General features: G+C 39.8%; 1 protein-coding gene across 1 annotated transcript; it reads left to right on the top strand.

Moving 5' to 3' along the window:
* Window positions 1–543: 543 nt before the first annotated feature.
* dnajb1 (DnaJ heat shock protein family (Hsp40) member B1) lies at window positions 544–4,180 on the top strand. Its single transcript, XM_022755515.1, has 3 exons — window positions 544–1,007; window positions 2,833–3,425; window positions 3,608–4,180. Exons 1-3 carry the CDS (start codon window positions 788–790, stop codon window positions 3,839–3,841), a joined length of 1,047 nt encoding a protein of 348 aa, XP_022611236.1. The 5' UTR covers window positions 544–787; the 3' UTR covers window positions 3,842–4,180.
* The last annotated feature ends 13,400 nt before the right edge of the window (window positions 4,181–17,580 follow it).

Consider the following 17,580-nt stretch of genomic DNA (forward strand, 5'->3'; position numbering starts at 1 on the left):
TTTGGGATTATTTTGAATGACCTTGCCCTTCTAAAAGTGCCACAGTGTTCTGCCCTACATGTCCCTGTTGTGCACCACACTAGCAGCAGTATGCGGGGGATTTAGTAGTCTCAAATCTGGGCCATGCCCAAGCATAACAGAAGCTGCTGCCAGCAGTCAATCCACAGTTCCACTTCGGTACGGCAGGGTTTTGTGAGTTTTATTAGGGTTTTTATTATTATTATTTCTCACAAAGCTTGCACAATATACTTTTGTAGGTTTTTTCATATTGTGGTTTTCTTCGTTGTTTGTGACATTCACTGTGATCGCTTATGTTCTAATCCGATAGAGTCTGGTATGTCAGTAATGTCCGTAGGGACAGTACATTTTTTTCTTTACGTTAAAACTTGAATAGAAGTCATCTCCACTATTATCAGCAAAAAAGTTTAAAATACTACATGCTTCCTCACAAAGACAAGAACATATAGGCTACACGTCCATGTTGTGATGTTTGCTGTTTTGGGAGAAGATAAAGATATGTATGTTAGTGTCCGCAGTTATTTCCGACAGAGCTTGAAGGCAGCATGAGGTGCCGTGCCTCTGGGCGTGTCTCTGTTGAACCGTCACAGTTGAGACAGTTCAGGCTCTTTATGGAAAACTCTGGAAGTTTCTACAGGGTTTAAAAGAAAATAGCCGGGGCGCAACCGTCTGAGGCGAGACAGAGGCAGGACCGACGAACAGTGCTACTCCTGTACTTCACTGACAGCTGTTTCTGAACAGCTTTAAGTCTTACAAGACAAGCCGCTGGATGGTCAAAATGGGTAAAGACTACTACCACATTTTGGGAATCAAGAAAGGAGCATCTGAGGACGATATAAAGAAAGCTTATCGTAAGCAGGCTCTACGCTTTCACCCCGACAAAAACAAGTCACCAGGAGCCGAGGAGAAATTCAAAGAAATTGCTGAAGCTTACGACGTTTTGAGTGACCCGAAGAAAAAGGATGTCTACGATCGTTTTGGTGAAGAAGGTAAGATTCATAACTCCTTCAACTGTGCAATTACTTTTGTGGTCCTTAAAGTGAAACCAGCTGACGTAAGAATAACTTTAACACTACGTTAATACATGGACGTCAGCTACAGGCATGGCTGAAACATGTCAGTATCAACTCTGCATGGGACTAAGACGACATTAATGTTATCTTGCGTGTAATGGCGCTCCCAGCTCCCCTCTGCTGTCCTTCAGCCCAGGCATGTAGTTGAGCCAGGAAAGGCGAGGCTTCACAAACAGGAAAACTCGCATTACATGTTTCTACAAGAAGTCAGTGACAGTCTGAAACAGCTTTTGTTCAAACCTGAGTTCAGGAGAGGAGCTTGGACGAGCGGGGATTAACGTGCAGGTTGATGTCAGTGGTTGTGACACACGCAAACTTAAAACGTGCGGCACACACTGTATCCTTATATTCTTACCTTTTTATGAACTATGGAAAGTTAAAGAAGGACATTGACCCTATTTTTTGAATCGTCGAATAGACATGTAGATGAATGTAAGAAATCTTAATTTGTAAAAGTTTTAGACATATACTTGAGATGTTAATTTATGACGGGAAAGGGAAGTGTCAACAGTATGGCACCGGATGTGTTACCATGGCAACAATACCATGCGTATCAACATTGCACGTGTTTGCATGGTTCTCATGTTTTGTTTCCATTTGACAACTATCAAAGCAGCATTAGACAGTAAAAGCAATTGTAATAATTTTCATGGCAACACTATACAACATTTAGTTTGTAATAATGTATATCCAATCAAATCACAGCCGGTCACGAGGACGTATCTATTTTTTATACATCCATTCTGGTTATATAGATAGGAACATTTCTAAACAAGCAGGCTGATGAGTAATGCTTTGGCAGACAGCTTAACAACTGTCACAGCAGCTGCAGAGTTTTGTGGGTTTGTGTCACATTTGGTATGGTGGCGTCTGCACACAGTGAAGTGTGTTGTGCGAAGTTAATCGGACTTTTTAAGGAGGGGTTTGCTGCAGTTCATTTTGCACTTTGTCAAAAACAAGTTCTACAGATTTGAAAACTATCTGAGATAAATCAATAAGCTAACAGCAGCCCAAAATGAATTCCTGTCAGTGTCTCAGTCGCCATTATTTTGTTGTACCTGAAAGGGAGATTTTGATATCAGTTTGTGCACATCCGCTTGTTCTTCTTTTGGGCAGCAATCAGTATGAATGCACATGAATAACTACAGACATACATCATGTTTTTGTCTGGAATGACCCCAGGCTAATAGGGAATAGTAACAGTATAATAGTAACACAGAGGGATTTTGTTCATGTTGAATTTACAGAACACCTGGCAGTAAACTCTACTGCTTGTGTTGTTATTAGTTGTAACATAATGAATGTTTTGCTGTCGCCTTTACTTCTTGGAAACTCTCATTTCAATATCAAAACATAAAAATAACACGGATCGTTATGTATGCCTGACAGGATTCATTTGAAAACCTTTATGTGGGTACGATAACTTACATGAAAGATGCCATAATCGTACTAGCATTAATAATAGCATTTGTGTGTATGAATTTGCATTGTGCATCAGCAATAAATTCTAACATAACACTGTATGTGATAAACTGTTACATATAGCAACAAATGTTTGAATTTTAAATCTAATACTATACGTATGTAGTGCATTATGAGTTGTGTAAAAGTAAAGGGACGTCTCCCTCATGAATGACACTCATCTATCTGTAGGAATAGAACAACACACTAAAGGAACGTACCACACAAAGATTCACTCCTTTTTAGTGATAAACGCTGACTGATTGTTTCTCTCACTCAGGTCTGAAAGGAGGAGGCCCCTCAGGTGGTGGTGGTCCTGGCACTTTCAGCTACACCTTCCAGGGCGACCCTCATGCTATTTTTGCTGAGTTCTTTGGTGGACGTAACCCCTTCGAACAGTTCTTTGGTGCCCGCAATGGGGGCATGGATGAGGACATGGACACTGATGATCCTTTTGCCCGCTTTGGGATGGGGGCCGGTGGAATGGGTGGCTTCCCCCGCTCCTTCAGCACTGGTATGGGAGGAATGGGTGGTCACAGTAGCGTTGTAAAGAAGCAGCAGGACCCCCCTGTGATTCATGATCTGCGGGTGACCTTGGAGGAAGTTCTGTCAGGTTGCACAAAGAAAATGAAAATCTCTCGTAAAAGACTGAACCCTGATGGGCGAACAGTAAGGACAGAAGATAAAATCCTGGAGGTGCAGATAAAGAAGGGGTGGAAGGAGGGCACCAAAATCACATTTCCTAAAGAGGGGGATGAGAGTCCCAGAAACATTCCAGCTGATGTGGTCTTTGTGCTGAAGGACAAGCCCCATCCTATGTTTAAACGCGACGGCTCTGACATCATTTACACAGCCAAGATCTCACTCAGAGATGTAAGTTAAGATAACATTTAACTTAGTGACTTATTGTTCATACAAACACCCAGTTTTGCTTTAAGACCAAAACTAAGAATTGTGGTATAAATAATGAGCAGAATGAAGTCTTTATTGGTGCCTATTCATGATCCAAACTAATGTTTTTTTTCTCCCTTTTGTTTTCCCTTCCATCCCATCAGGCCTTATGTGGCTGCACAGTCAATGCACCCACACTGGACGGTAGAGCGGTAACCGTGTCAACAACAGATATCGTGCATCCAGGTATGAAGCGGCGGGTTAGCGGAGAGGGGCTGCCTTATCCCAAACGGCCTGATCGTCGAGGTGACCTGATAGTGGACTATGAGGTCAAGTTCCCAGAAAGGCTCAGTCAGAGTGCCCGGGACACCATCGCTCAGGTCCTCCCGCGATCATGAACAAAACAAAATGACCTTCAGGACTTTATCACACTGCCAACAATTTTTTTTTGATTTACATTAATGTTCATGCAGAGGTTAAAATCACACGAGACAAAGTACAGACACATGGTCATTGAGCAGATCCTCCTGTGTGTACACCGTCAGCCATAGTGTAAATACCAACATGGGAAAAAGCTCACCATGAAATGAGTGCAGCGTTTCACAGGGCTAAAATGTAAATATGACCAATACTGTTTGATGTTTGTTTTACTGATAGATTGATGAAAATAAGTGTATAATAATATATAACATATGTGCATTATTTTGTGGGAACTATCGTTGGTAATAAAGGTTCTCTTTGACAAAGAAATTTTCTTTTTTGTATGAAATTGCAACATGAAGATTTCCACTGAATTGTTTACATACTTAAGATGGGACTTAAAAGTGCAAATTGATGGAGAAAAGATTCATGCACTGAGAAACCTTTTCTTATAAAACACAGAGAAAGATTTTAGGTTTGTTTGAAAGACCAGCAGTGCAGCTCATACAGTGAATGGCAGAATGACATCTGTACATTCAAATGGATCCTTGTTGGGTAAGTGATTTTATAACAAAAGGTTATACTTAATTATTGGACAGAATTTTCAACCATTGTTACTGAAAGAACAATAAAGACAAAAACTGGTGCTGTAAACATTAACCGCAGTGCTCTTACAGTGTGACTGTCCCAAATTGAAATGAAGGGGTGACTTAGTTTCATACAAAGATAAACACAAAGAAAAGTATTTATTCTGTATTTAAAAGCACATAATGACGCTTTGGCAAAAGTTCAATCTGGAATATCTTCAATCACGTTTTGCTGTTTCAGCTGTTTCTTCACACTAATTTCCTCCATCATTTCATCAGTTGATCATATTCCCTTAGACTCAGTTCAATTAGTATCTTTGCATGCACACTATAGTCCCTGTTATATATTATGATGGTTTTAATGATTCAGGATATGATAACCTGATTATTCACTTATCTATAATTCTAACATTGTCCAGGTTTCTGTTCTTCTGTGCATGGTCTTAAATGCCTTCACATTACACCCTCATTGTCACGTCTGTACTGAGCTGCACTGTACTAGTACAGTGCTTTGCTTCATTGAGGTCTACTGATTCAATAGTTTTACAGACTGAGGAAGAGTTCTTTTATCTGTTTAATAAAATATGAGAGGGGTCTGATGTAATATACCAGCCAGACAATTTTTTGAAGTATAAGCAGTTTTGACTGAAGCGTTTGACCCACCTTCGTTGAGCAGATACATAGCCGTCTGATCAGCCGGCTTTGAGCTGAACTGTAGCATAGCTGACTTAACCTTACTATACCAAAGCACTGATTCACTGTATTTTTCTGTATTGGAAAAATCATGACAGAATCTGTGTATTTGCTAAGAATGTAAACACGCATTTGTATTTTTTTTGCCCCAATCTTTAATGAAAAACAATACAGACGTGTGCCCAACATAGTTGTGGACATAGTGTCAATAGTACAATACAATACAACACACAATTGCAATAAAATACTATTTAAATAAAACCATTGAAAAAAAATTTAAAGAAAAAAGTACAAGAAAAGACAAAAAAAAAGACAAATTGGGATATTACCATAGACTGTAAAGATTGACGTAGCCTCCGTGCTATTACCATATGTTTTCTGCTGCTTCGCCATCACTATCTTGGCAGTGCTGACTCCACCTGACTCCAGGCTAAGCCAAAAATGGGCAAAGAGGTGGGACATGTGTGGAGCCCCGACTTCTGCACATGCCACTTTAATAACTGCGGCAAGCATACCTCCTGTTAGCATTGTTAGCACAGCTGGGCGTCCTGCTCAAAAGCTGACCCAGGGCTAATTCATTTTCTGGTTGATTAGCTAGTTAACGAGCTAAGGTAATGAGCCAGGTTAGTGCAGGCATAGATACCTGCTAATTACTGCTAACATATAAATAAATTAATAATACAGCTGACACCTAGCAGACACGGACTGCACCCACCTGTCACTCAAAGCGGCCAGGCTTTCAATTATGCATAACTTTAAGCCTTCAAAAAAATAAAATATATTTAAATTATATATAATTTAGCTGTACAGTTGTCATGAAGCGGGAAATTAGCTATAGAAACCAAAACAGTTTTTTTGCACCAGGCTGTAAACATGTTAATTTCTGGTGTAATGGTTGGGGGGAGTCTATGGGGAGTGACTCGCTTATGGAGCCAGTCTCAAGTGGCCATACGGAGAGCTGCAATATTTTGAATACAGTCCCTTAGGAGAAAACGTTGTAGGCTATCTGACAGGTGAGGTGTAACACTGTTTAGGCCTAAAACCAGTGATAGGGAACGATGAGGTTACCATGGTAACCTAGACCAAACTTAAATCTGCTGTATGAAACAAAATTAGCTGAAAATAAGCCTGATTTGATGATGTAAGTGTGCTTCAACTGGTAATGTTGCTTTATGAAACAGCCCTCAGGCTGTCCGCTGATACCCATGACACAGTCAGCAGACTGCCTGTTGAGTTTGATGATGCCCTCCAGCTTCATGTACTGTAGATGCACCCAGGCACACCGGCCAGCTGCAAGAGCCAGAACAATAAACATACTGTAAACACTGAGGAGTTTATACTGTATCACAATAATAAGCTGGTTCTTCAGAGCAGAGTGGAAGAGAGAAGGGGGCCGGAGATCTACATTATACTGTGTATTCTCTGTTTTAAAAAAGTTGAGGATCATAAATCATGCTCCTTTACTGATCACTCCAGCTGGAGACAAACAAGCTGCTGCAATCATTTGCTAGACAACCACATCTTTGCATGTAGCTTTTCTAGATCTTCAGGGGTCTCATGTTTTATGGCTCTGAATCAGATTACATATTTGAAGCAGAGTGCTGCATTTTTTTCTGATACTGCTGGCTTGAATTTTACTTTTACTTGGTTTGTTTTAACCTGGATAAAGAATGAAGATTCTTCATCTTGTCATGTTTTGTAGCTTCTCAGGTGAGTTTTGATGTATCTCATCCTGTAAAACATTCAGGGTTTTTTTATTTTTTTATCAGTGAATGTTACATTCTAAATTTAATATTCAAAATATTCAATATATAATAATATTCAAACTTACAGTGGTTTATGAGTTGTTGTGAATTTACTGAGGAACTGCACTGGTGATATTCAGTAAAACTGGTCTTATGAATCTCATACAATTCCCTAATTATCTAAAATAGTTTGCTCTTTCGGAATCTGCGATTATTGGAATTACTATTTTTATGATGTTTTATTGACAGAAAAACACATGGTAATTCTATTGAATTAAACAAGTAAGATATTGTTGTTTGACGTTGTATTGACTCACACAACTTTCTTTGTCATATAGAAGTAAATTGAAAAATATATGTATTAAAAAACAAAATGTTGAAACAATTTGAAAAACAAACATGGGGAGTGATCAAATACATTTGGATGATGTAAAATAAACTTCGATAACTTGCATAAGTCAAGATGAATATTGATTGAACCCAATAGTGGGCGAGGAAAAACTGAACCAAGATCAAACTTGCTTTTTGATTCTTTTCTCCAAATAAATTTACACCACAGACCCCATAGTTTACATAAACAAGACGAGGTCAAAACCTAGTTTATGGCTGGACATGGTCAAACCCTGGTTTTATAACCACGACATAGACTGACAAAATCACAATACACATAAATCAAAGACAGACTGTGCTATAATTTTAACCATGGCCTATATTTGCTTTTAAAATGAAAATTAGTTTGTCTTTCACAAAGTGCACAGCCTCCTTCTGGGATCCACAATAGCTTTCAATGACTGTATTTTAGACTTTAGTAGAGGCAAGCTTCTATCAGAGGCCAGTCATTATTTCTAATTCCTTCTGTCTGTTTTACTGCATTACGTGTTCATACAAACTCAACACTTACTGTAATCATTTCAATTTAAAAGCCCTCTAATTTCAGTGTGTAGAAACCCTTTATGTCTAAACAGAGCTTTTATTGCTTTGCTGCAGTAAGCGTAATGGCTCATCTCTGGTTGCTTATATGCTATTCAGATCTGCCAGTTTCTTTAGCAGTTACCGATGACTTCTTTCTCTCCGTCCCTAAATCTTGCAACAAATGCGCTAAATTGGCAACACTGCAGGCTGTAAACAAAAAAAAACTGCCTGCAACAAATCACTATCAAAGATCAAGGTCCAATGAGGACATTTCAACTCAGTCACGTGGCATTCGGCTGACCAGTGGTGGAAACATGATCAGTCAGTCAATTAGTGACATTCACCATTATAGGGCTGGCCCCGCTGTTGTGGTCCAGCCAAAAACACATTTTCTCTGGTTGCATGGTATTTTGCACGGTAAAGCCGACAGTGGAGTACTATAAAAATATTTTTTTGTATGACGTGATCTACTGTCCATGTTACTGACTCTTGTTTCCAGTCTTTATGGAAACTAAGCTAACCAGCTGCTGCCTGTAGCCTTAGATTTAATGGAGACTACAGAAATCCTCTATAGAAATCAGAATGTAAAAGAGATGTTATTAGTCCCGTGTGCATCACCTCACAGCACCTCAAGCAGAGGTGCTGCAGTGCTGTGCTCATTCATTTTTATTGAGCTTCCCTGTCAAGCAATTGAGTTATTTCATTTCAATTCAATTTATTTCATACTGCAGTTGTATGTGTGAAGACCTCAGCAGTGCTGGAGGTGAGCGGCCATGTTGATGGAGAGGTCTCCATCCACTGCTCTGTTAGCTGGACCAAAGACAACAGCTCCGAACACAGCAACATGTACTTCTGTAAAGGAGTCTGCTCCAGAGAAAACATTCTCATTCAGACTGAGAGGAAGAGGTCAGCCGTCACACGACGGGGGAGATACAGCATGGAGGTCAACAGAGGAGATGGAGTCTTCAACGTGACCATGAAGAAGCTGAAGAGGGCGGATGCAGGGAGATATTCCTGTGGAGTGGAGAAAACCTTTAATGTGCTGTACCAGGAGGTCAATATCATAGTCCTGGATGGTAAGTTTTTGCAGGACGACTGTTCAATCAAACTCCTTTTCTTCAGTCTGCTGGTAGGCTGAAATCAAAATCAACCACATGAAGATGATTAATGGAAATAGATCTTTAACAGATAATATAAACCTGGTGCTGAGCATTTAAACATACTGAGCCCACCAGAGTTTTCATATAGCTGACAGTGTGGGAATAGGCTACTTTTTTGGTTTCAAAAGTTTGAAATTAATATATGTACTATATTTCTTGTGATGCATCTTCACTCTTTTATACGCTAAGGCAGTAACAATGTCACATGAGCTCACACACTTACAGTATTCCTTGCCAGTCATCCTCCGTTCTTTTCTCTCAAAGCTTCCACTGTTCCCCCTGGATCTCCTCCCACCACCACCACCACCACCCTGCAGACCGAAGCAGAAACTCTGCCCCAGGGCAGCTCTCATTCCAGCACTGAATCGTCACCGGCAGCGTTAACGCTGCCCACTACAGAGAAGACAAACCAGCAAGCAACGGTCAACCTCTCAGGTATATCACACTCACTGTCAGCAGCTGTGCTCCAATAGCAAGTTACAAGACAGCAAAAAAAAAAAGAAGAAAAAAAAGTTTTTTTATTATGACGCAGCCTAATAATAATGATTTGGTCAGTTTGAATAATAATTTAATTATGCATGGATGTTTTTAGCTTCACTGTGCAGAATGAAGTACGTGCGCAGTTTGACACTTTAGGTTGTTTTCACATTCATCTGCTGAAGGGGAAAAGGTTTGAGGCCTCACAAACACTGATAATGATCTTTCCAGTGAAGCAGGAGACTTTGTGTGTCCAGTAGTTAAACTTTTGAAATGAACAGTATTTGCATATTCAAAGAGTTTGTATTTTTCAATGATGGTGAAGTAGTAGATGTAGTAGTGATGTTTATTCAAAACACATTATTTTCATTTATTAAAGATTTTATTTGTTTATTTTATTTGATGAAAAAGACTTAACTTTTTTGAAGTATATTTTCTAGATTGTTTTGTTAGCAAATATTTAAATCTCCAGTTCTGAATGCAGAGCAGATTTAATCTGAGTCATGGAATCAAATAAAAAGACCTTATTGGCCTCATGGTTTACCAATTATTGGCCAGAATGGTTTGCCATAGTGCCACCATCCAGCTGTGCTGTGGATTACACCTAACAGAAACAACTTGTGTAATCATGTTGTAATGATGTAATTCCTCTGCCAGGGGTCTACTTACCATTGGCATTTGTCGATAGTTAGCTGTTTTTACTAAGTATGATTGAAATGAATTAAAAGGAAAACAAAAAAAAAATATATATTTTTGTGTAAGAGGCAGAGTTTCCAGAGTGTCATGTGGCCAGAAGACATGTTGTTGTTGTGAGTAACGTGTAAAGCTCTCACCGTTTTTCCCACAACTGGAAGAATGTGTGTTGCTGTCTGGATCTTATAGTAAACCATAGCTGAAGAGAATACACTCACTCTTGAATGTGTGAGTACACGTGTAGTGTAGGAAATTACTCAGATAAGTATAAGGCATGTTGAGGGAAAGCGGGTACACCAGAAAAGTTCATTACGACATGATATTAGGGGATAACTCCCAGAATGCAGAGAATATTACAGACTCAAAAGAAATTATTTTCTATTTCCTGTGACGGACATGATGGGGGGATTGTGAAAAGTGTTCTGAATGTGTGTTAAAGACTGGTTTGTCATTTTGTTTGGAGGACCTGTTGTTGTGAAGTAAACTGTATGATCACCAGCACAGATGCACGCCTGTCTGTGTTGTCTGCAGATACCACAGTGGTCATCATCGTATCGGTGAGTCTGGCTCTTCTAGTTTGTGCCCTTATCCCTCTTGTATTCTACGGACACTGGAGGAGTAACGCGGGTGAGGTGACACACGCACACAGAAGACATGCATGCACATTACATGTGCACACGCACTGCTTTCACTCCGCAGTGTGATCTTAAACCTAAACAGCACACACATTTCCAAAACATTTAATCTTGTCTGTTTGTTTCAGAAGGCGAGAGCAGACATGAAGTAAACAAGGGTGAAGTGAGTTGATTATTTTCTTATTCGCCAATTTTAATTTGGATTAAATGTGAATCTGTAATGATTATTTGAGAAATTAAGGTTTAGTGCGCAGATAAAAATGAGTCTTAATGGTGATTCTGATTTGTTCACAGGCTGATTTCTGTGAGGGAAATGCAGACGGTGCCTCCACTCAGCTCACAGTGAGGCTGCAGTCTTTAGAACCAGATCCAGAGTCTATTGCTCAGGATGCCTCCCAGTATGCTGCCATCTACCAGGCTCTGGATCCCAAAACTCTGGACTGAGCAGGGTTTATTCTGTTTCTGAGCTGACAGCTCATCTCACTCTTTTCTCTGTATTTTAAATCAAATAAAGGACAAATGTTTGCTTATAATTCTGTGTGAGTGCATATCCCCCCATACATTTGATGCATCTGTACATTTGTACCAGAGTTACTTCTCTGTGGTATGTTGCAGTTGCTTACAATGATAATCATCGGTGACATCCCTGCTGTCCTGTACATTCTCCAGAATGAGATTAAGTCTGTTCAAAGTTCGTAACATATTGAATAAGCCTCAGTTCGACAGTTTGTCGTACAGGTGGTGTTCTTCCTGGTGCACACTGGGTCGTCAGCTGGAGCCACCGCTCACTGATCTTTCGCCCCCCTGTCCAGCGCATCTCCTGGTGAGGGGTTGTCTCCTCGCCACCTCCTGCAGCTGCCCTTGTTGGGGTGTCGACATCCAGAAAACTGTCCCCTCTCTGTAACCAGTAGCTGGACTTCTCGGCCTCCTCCACCAGGTCTTTGATGCCCTCTGCAGCTTCGCCACGCCGCACGGAGACCATGAACTGCTGCCAGTTGGGAATAGATGAGCAGCTTGAACTCGTGTGTTGCTTGTATCCCTTCTTCCCAAGAAATTTATAACACTCAGTATTGAGGACCGTCTTGGCAGCTGAGAGTTGTTTACGTGATCTCAAGAGGGAAGGTTGTGACTGGAAGGTCACCGGTTCAACCCTGGGTTTTGGCAGGATTAAATCTGGGTGGGAAAAGTGAAACAACAGCACTTATCCAAATCCTCATCAACACACTGTGGTGCCGTTAACCCCCAACTGCACCAGCAGACTGTGGTTGTACTGAGCAGCTTCCAGGCGTGAATGTGTGATTGCGATCAGGGCGTTCCAGTAAGTGAGTAAGTGTTATCATTCGATATGTTCACCCTTCCCTCACACAACCTGACAGCTGACATGACCATACTTCCTTTAGAAACCTTGCAGTAACGACCTGTCATCCATTTAGTTTCTGCTTGTGTCTTTCTCTTGTTGCCATATTGTCCTGAAGCTTGTGAGCAAATGCATCAGAAGGCAAAGGGACCGCTATGTATAGTTGTTCGCAGACATGTGAATACACACATGCAAATAACAGCACCAATACCGTATACCATACACCAGTGGTTCTCTCACTTTTTCACATCGAGGACCCCTAAACTGATACACATCAGACCACGGACCCCCATCTGATAAGATTTGTGCTTTTAGATGTTTTATTATAGAAAGTGTTTGAAACCCATGACCAAAATAGTCATATGCTGTATTCTGTCATTGTTTTACTTACGCATGGAATCATAGTAAAAATCAATCAATCCCCTTTTTGCTTGGGACCCCAGGAACCCTCTCAAGGACCCCTGGTGATCCCCGGACCCCACTTTGAGAACCACTGCTATATACAGTAGCCTATAATATGGCACTGTACGTATTTTTGTTGTGTGTGATTAAGATAATCTTTAATCTAAAAAGATTAAAAAACGGTAACATTAATAGTAGCATTGTAGCTCATTTTAGAATTGGATCCATTGTATGCAGTTAAAAGTAAAAAAAATAGTTCATTCAAAAGTCATTGCCGATATGAAAAGATCAATGTTTGATCAGATCCACCAGAGTCTCTGCTATCATGTTACATGAAGGCAATTAGTATAGTATGCTCTCATCACCTCTGACACAGTCTCTATTTTTATGCACATGCACGGGTCTGCTGAAGTGTTTCACTCTGAGTCACTAACTCTCCAGGATGGCTACGAGGAGGTCAGGGAGGGGGAGGAGCCCCCCAAGCAGAGGACCCAGACAGTGACATTTTTACTCATAGCAGTCCTGAAGAAACTGTTAACCCAATGTCTTTGTGAGATGTGAACAGGTGAGTCAATCACAATGACTCATCTGTGAGATCGCTCTCTTCAAAGATTCCTCTATCTTATCAAATCAATATAAGGCTTGGGGAAACAGCAAGCCTGGCTCTGTTTAATAGTAACACCACCACCCTTAAAGCATTATAGTTATATCTAGTTTCTTTCATTCTACAAACATTCAAGGGTAAAAATTTAAATTTCCAGTTACCTTCTGATAGAGGGGACAGCAGATCCACAGTGTGAATACAATTTGACATTTTGTCACCTTCTGCTGTAAACTCACATGGCAAACATTAGCAAATAGTTGCTTACTTACACATCCAGCAGTTACAAAGCAACATTATCATTCATTTTGTCCACCTGATGAATGTTGGTCCAGTATTTTCTCTCCGAATATAGCTCAGTTTTGGTCTCTGTGAACTCCTGCGAAAAACATCTCTAGCCACTAAATGCTCCACTGTGTTCACCAGCCTGTCGCTAACTGTGTCTGTCTGTCTGTTGTTTGGTGCTGAGCGAGTTGTGTACCGTGGACTTTTAGAGCTTTTTTCACTGAGCAGCTGTTGGTCAGACAGTTGAAGAACTATAAAGCCAAAAGAAGGAGCAGATGTTGGTGATAATTATACTGTTAAACTATTATTCAAATATAAATGAAAAGACTCTTTTAAAAAGCTGTGACAAAAAAAGCTTTACATTTCCCTGTACTGCAACCTTAACTCACCTTAACTTCAACTTGTTTCTCTTCTCTTAGTTTGAGTGCTGCCGCCTCTCAGTCAAAACCACAGGAGGAAGGTAGGTAGTTCAGTGCTTATATAGATGTTAACTCAATCCACAGGGGAAGACAGGGACTCCTCAGAGTGAGATACAACTACAGAGCTGGCACTTAATCAATCAGAATGAAGACCATCTCTGTCTTCTGTTGTCTTTTATATGGTAAGTGCCATCCTAAAATGCATACATTCATTTATTTAAACATTTATTTAAACATTCATGGAGCTATAAAACTTGTCACATTATGTATTCATGGCAGCTACGTGGACAGAAGGAGCCATTATAAACGAAGAGGGATTCGAGGGGGGAGAAGTCTCATTCCAGTGCTCATACAAATTTGCCTGGAAAAATGATAAATACTTCTGCAAAGATGAGTGTAAAGAGGCTGAAGACATATTGGCTACTGTAAAATCTGGTGCTACAGCAGAGTCAGGGAGGATAACTCTGGCGGACTCGGGGAACAGAGTCTTCAGTGTGACCTTCCGTCAACTGCAGCTGTCAGATTCAGGGAAATACTGGTGTGGCGTGGACAGACTTGGTTTTGATACATACACTGCAGTAATCTTGACTGTAAAGGAAGGTAAGTGCATGATGTTTGTCACTATTACTCTGAATAAGATTTATTTGTACACTTCATTTAATTTTTTTCTCTGCGTTCCCCATCAGTTGTGAAATGCAAACCCATTAATTGAATACTATACTGTACTGTGTGTTTTTGAGGTTTTTGTATTTTACTTGAGTATTTAATTTTTTCTGCTACTTCATACCTCAAGTCCTCAACATTTCATAAGGAAATATTACACTTTTCTTCCTTAGATTTAGATAACATTTATCTGATAGACGGAGTTACTTTTCAGATTAATATTTTACATTCACAATACTGCTTTAAGTTTAGCAGTTAAACCAATGGGTTCCAGTGTTCTTGGCTTGTGGCACCCAACAAAAAGTAGTTTCTGGTTGGGGCCTCTAGTTACACTTCACAAATAAATTTTCATTAGTTCCAGTTCCACCAAAGATCAAGTTCCCCTTTTATGATTTTATTGAACAAAATCTCCAAGGTTATTTCTCTCTCTCTCTCTCTCTCTCTCTCCCTTTCTTTCTCACACACAACTACACACACATTTCCTTGAGACTTGCTCTAACCCTAACCACAGCCACTGACCCAAAAGCTGAGCAATTGCATGTTATTACAGGAGAAAGTGGAAATTACATGTGTATTACATAGTCATAACAGAAACCGTGTGTAGGCTGTACACAGTCTACAAGTTAAAAGAACATTAAGTGAAAGGTTGCAATTTTCCAGTGTGCTCTCTCTCTCTCTCTCTCTCTCTCTCTGTCTCTCTCTCTCTCTCTCTCTTTCTCTCTGAATGAGGGTAAACCAAAATCATGTGACTGCTTTCTGGTTACAAGTCTTCACTTTTTCGACCGCTCATCAACACTGGATTTTTGATGGCCATTATCAAAGGCAAACTCCATGCAGAAAGGTGGTATGGCAGCAAAGGTGTGGACACACACTTCGGGCTGCAGTACTTCAGTGAGGTAGCCGTCATACACAGGCCAGGTGATGCAAGAGGTCCGTCAACTAAGTCCTGCTTGCTGTATTATCACTGGTCTAGTTGATTGGCAGTGTGAAGGCCCAAACAACCCTCAAGCCACCAGGAAATGTCCTGATGCTCCTGATTGGCTGTTCGCCACTGGTCCTCTAGGCTGAGAACCACAGGACTAAACTAATGGGGTGTATATAAAGTAGTTAAAACTAGCTCCACCCTGACCAGCTATGAGAGTAAATTACTGTTAATGCATTGATGCAATATTAACAATCTGATAATATAATATATAATAATATATAACTCCCGTGGCATTATTACTTTTGGTACTTTATGTAAGTGTGTCTGTAAGTATGAAAGTATTTGTTTAAATAAGTGTAGCTGTGATTTTGAATGGAGGACTTTGATTTGTGGTATTTTTAGCTATCTTGTTATATTGATATTTTTACTTAAGTAAATGATCTGAATACTTATTCCACCACTGTTCCCCGTGCAGTTATGGTAAATGAGACAAAAGTCATACCAGACGTTTCTCTGACAAAGACATATCAGAATGTTTCTAACACAACGCAACTAGCGTACAACACCAGAGGCCCTACAAACCAGTCAACAGGTAAGAAGAAAATATGATCAAATTTTAATCCTCACAAATATAAATCACAGATAAAATGTATAGAAAGTAATAACTGATCCTGCCTTACAGCCTCAAACAGCACTAATGGAGGAGAACCGAGCATGAGCACAAGTGAGTTTCTATCTAATCATTTACAGTTGGTGCATGAACATCAGCTGGCGACTGACACTTATTGTGGATGGGTAAAATTGTTCAGCCATCTTTCTTTGTCTTTGGCTAGGCATCATGTTGTGCGTTTCTGTTGGCGGAGTTGTCATTCTGGCTGTCTTGGTGCTGGCAACCAGATTCAGGAAATGCAGACAAAGTTCAAAACCTCTATCACAACTTTGCTCCAACAGCAAGGATGAAAGAGAGGTAAGAGACAGAAACTGGAGATCAACACATCAGTATGTCGCTTCACAGCCCAGCAACTTTCTTCCTAGAGAACTGCGACGATTTTGTTGACAGCAAATTAAATTAAGATGTCAACGATCCAGTTTCTTTCCCTGGTTTCAGAAGTCAACGTATGAAGAGGGGTTTTCCAAAAGACAATCAAATCACATGGCTTTTTATTTTGAATTTCTGGAAAGCCACAACTAACTGCACTTGTTGTCAAACAGGAGCATTGCTTTAGTTTAAAGCTTTAGTTTAAAGCAACGTCTGCACTTGAGAGTTGAATGAGAAAAGAAATACCATGTGTTTCTGTTAAATGTAAAGCTACAGCCAGGCGACGTTAGCTGAGCTCACTAAAACGTCTGGGAACAAGGAGAAAGAGTTAGCCTAGCTTTATATATCCAAAGGTAGAAAAGAATCTACCTAACAGCACCTCTGAAACTCACTCACTCACTAAGTTATATCTCATTTGTTAATCCCGTAGAGACTCTATATAATTCTTGAAGTCTCCTCTGTTGCCTGACTCCAGAAAGTCATTGCTATGGGACCCCCTTTGGAATTGGAAATTGAAGCAGCTGAATGGATTTCAGCCATCACTACATTTTATTATTTACACCAGTGCTTCTCCTATTTTGATATGACAAAATGTTGTTGGTGGAAAAGGCCCATGGAGAGAAATCTGATCAAGTTCTGCCTATTCACTCAGCTGTGAGAAAAAGTGTGGTACAATTTTGGGTAATACTTTATTTTACAGGTCTGAGTTATTTCCTAATAATTTCCAAGAAGCTTCCTGAAGGAACTATGTAACTTGTTACTAATTGAATGGAAAATAGAGACACTGTTCAAATGGTACACTTCCAATTAATTGCTAGTATAATCTGGAATCTAGTGCACAGCAGGTCATCTTAACATGCACAAAATGAGAAATTTGTTGACAAGTAATCATGCAATTCAAAAAAGTCATTTACAATAATAAATGAATTATAATTCATTATTAATTTGGTTGGAGTGGAGATTTTCTTTAATGGAAATTTCTATTTTCCTAATAGTAATCTTAATAAAATTATGAAGCTGTAACATAAAGTGTTACCCCATTTTTGTTTAATTCATGATTTAATTATTAAAGATAAAATTTGTGCTGTTTCATACTATATCAGTAAACCTTATATGGTAGGTTT

Source organism: Seriola dumerili, unplaced genomic scaffold, assembly GCF_002260705.1.
Source record: "Seriola dumerili isolate Sdu_G_001 unplaced genomic scaffold, Sdu_1.0 BDQW01000230.1, whole genome shotgun sequence".
In the NCBI taxonomy this organism is placed as follows: Eukaryota; Metazoa; Chordata; class Actinopteri; order Carangiformes; family Carangidae; genus Seriola; species Seriola dumerili.

What these genes read in the sequence shown, in the direction of transcription:
- dnajb1 (XM_022755515.1), top strand. Translation starts at nt 788, where the DNA reads ATGGTCAAAATGGGTAAAGACTACTACCACATTTTGGGAATCAAGAAA. An exon ending in CGATCGTTTTGGTGAAGAAG is followed by an intron (nt 1,008 to 2,832) that starts GTAAGATTCATA and finishes TCTCTCACTCAG; the next exon opens with GTCTGAAAGGAGGAGGCCCC. An exon ending in CCAAGATCTCACTCAGAGAT is followed by an intron (nt 3,426 to 3,607) that starts GTAAGTTAAGAT and finishes CCATCCCATCAG; the next exon opens with GCCTTATGTGGCTGCACAGT.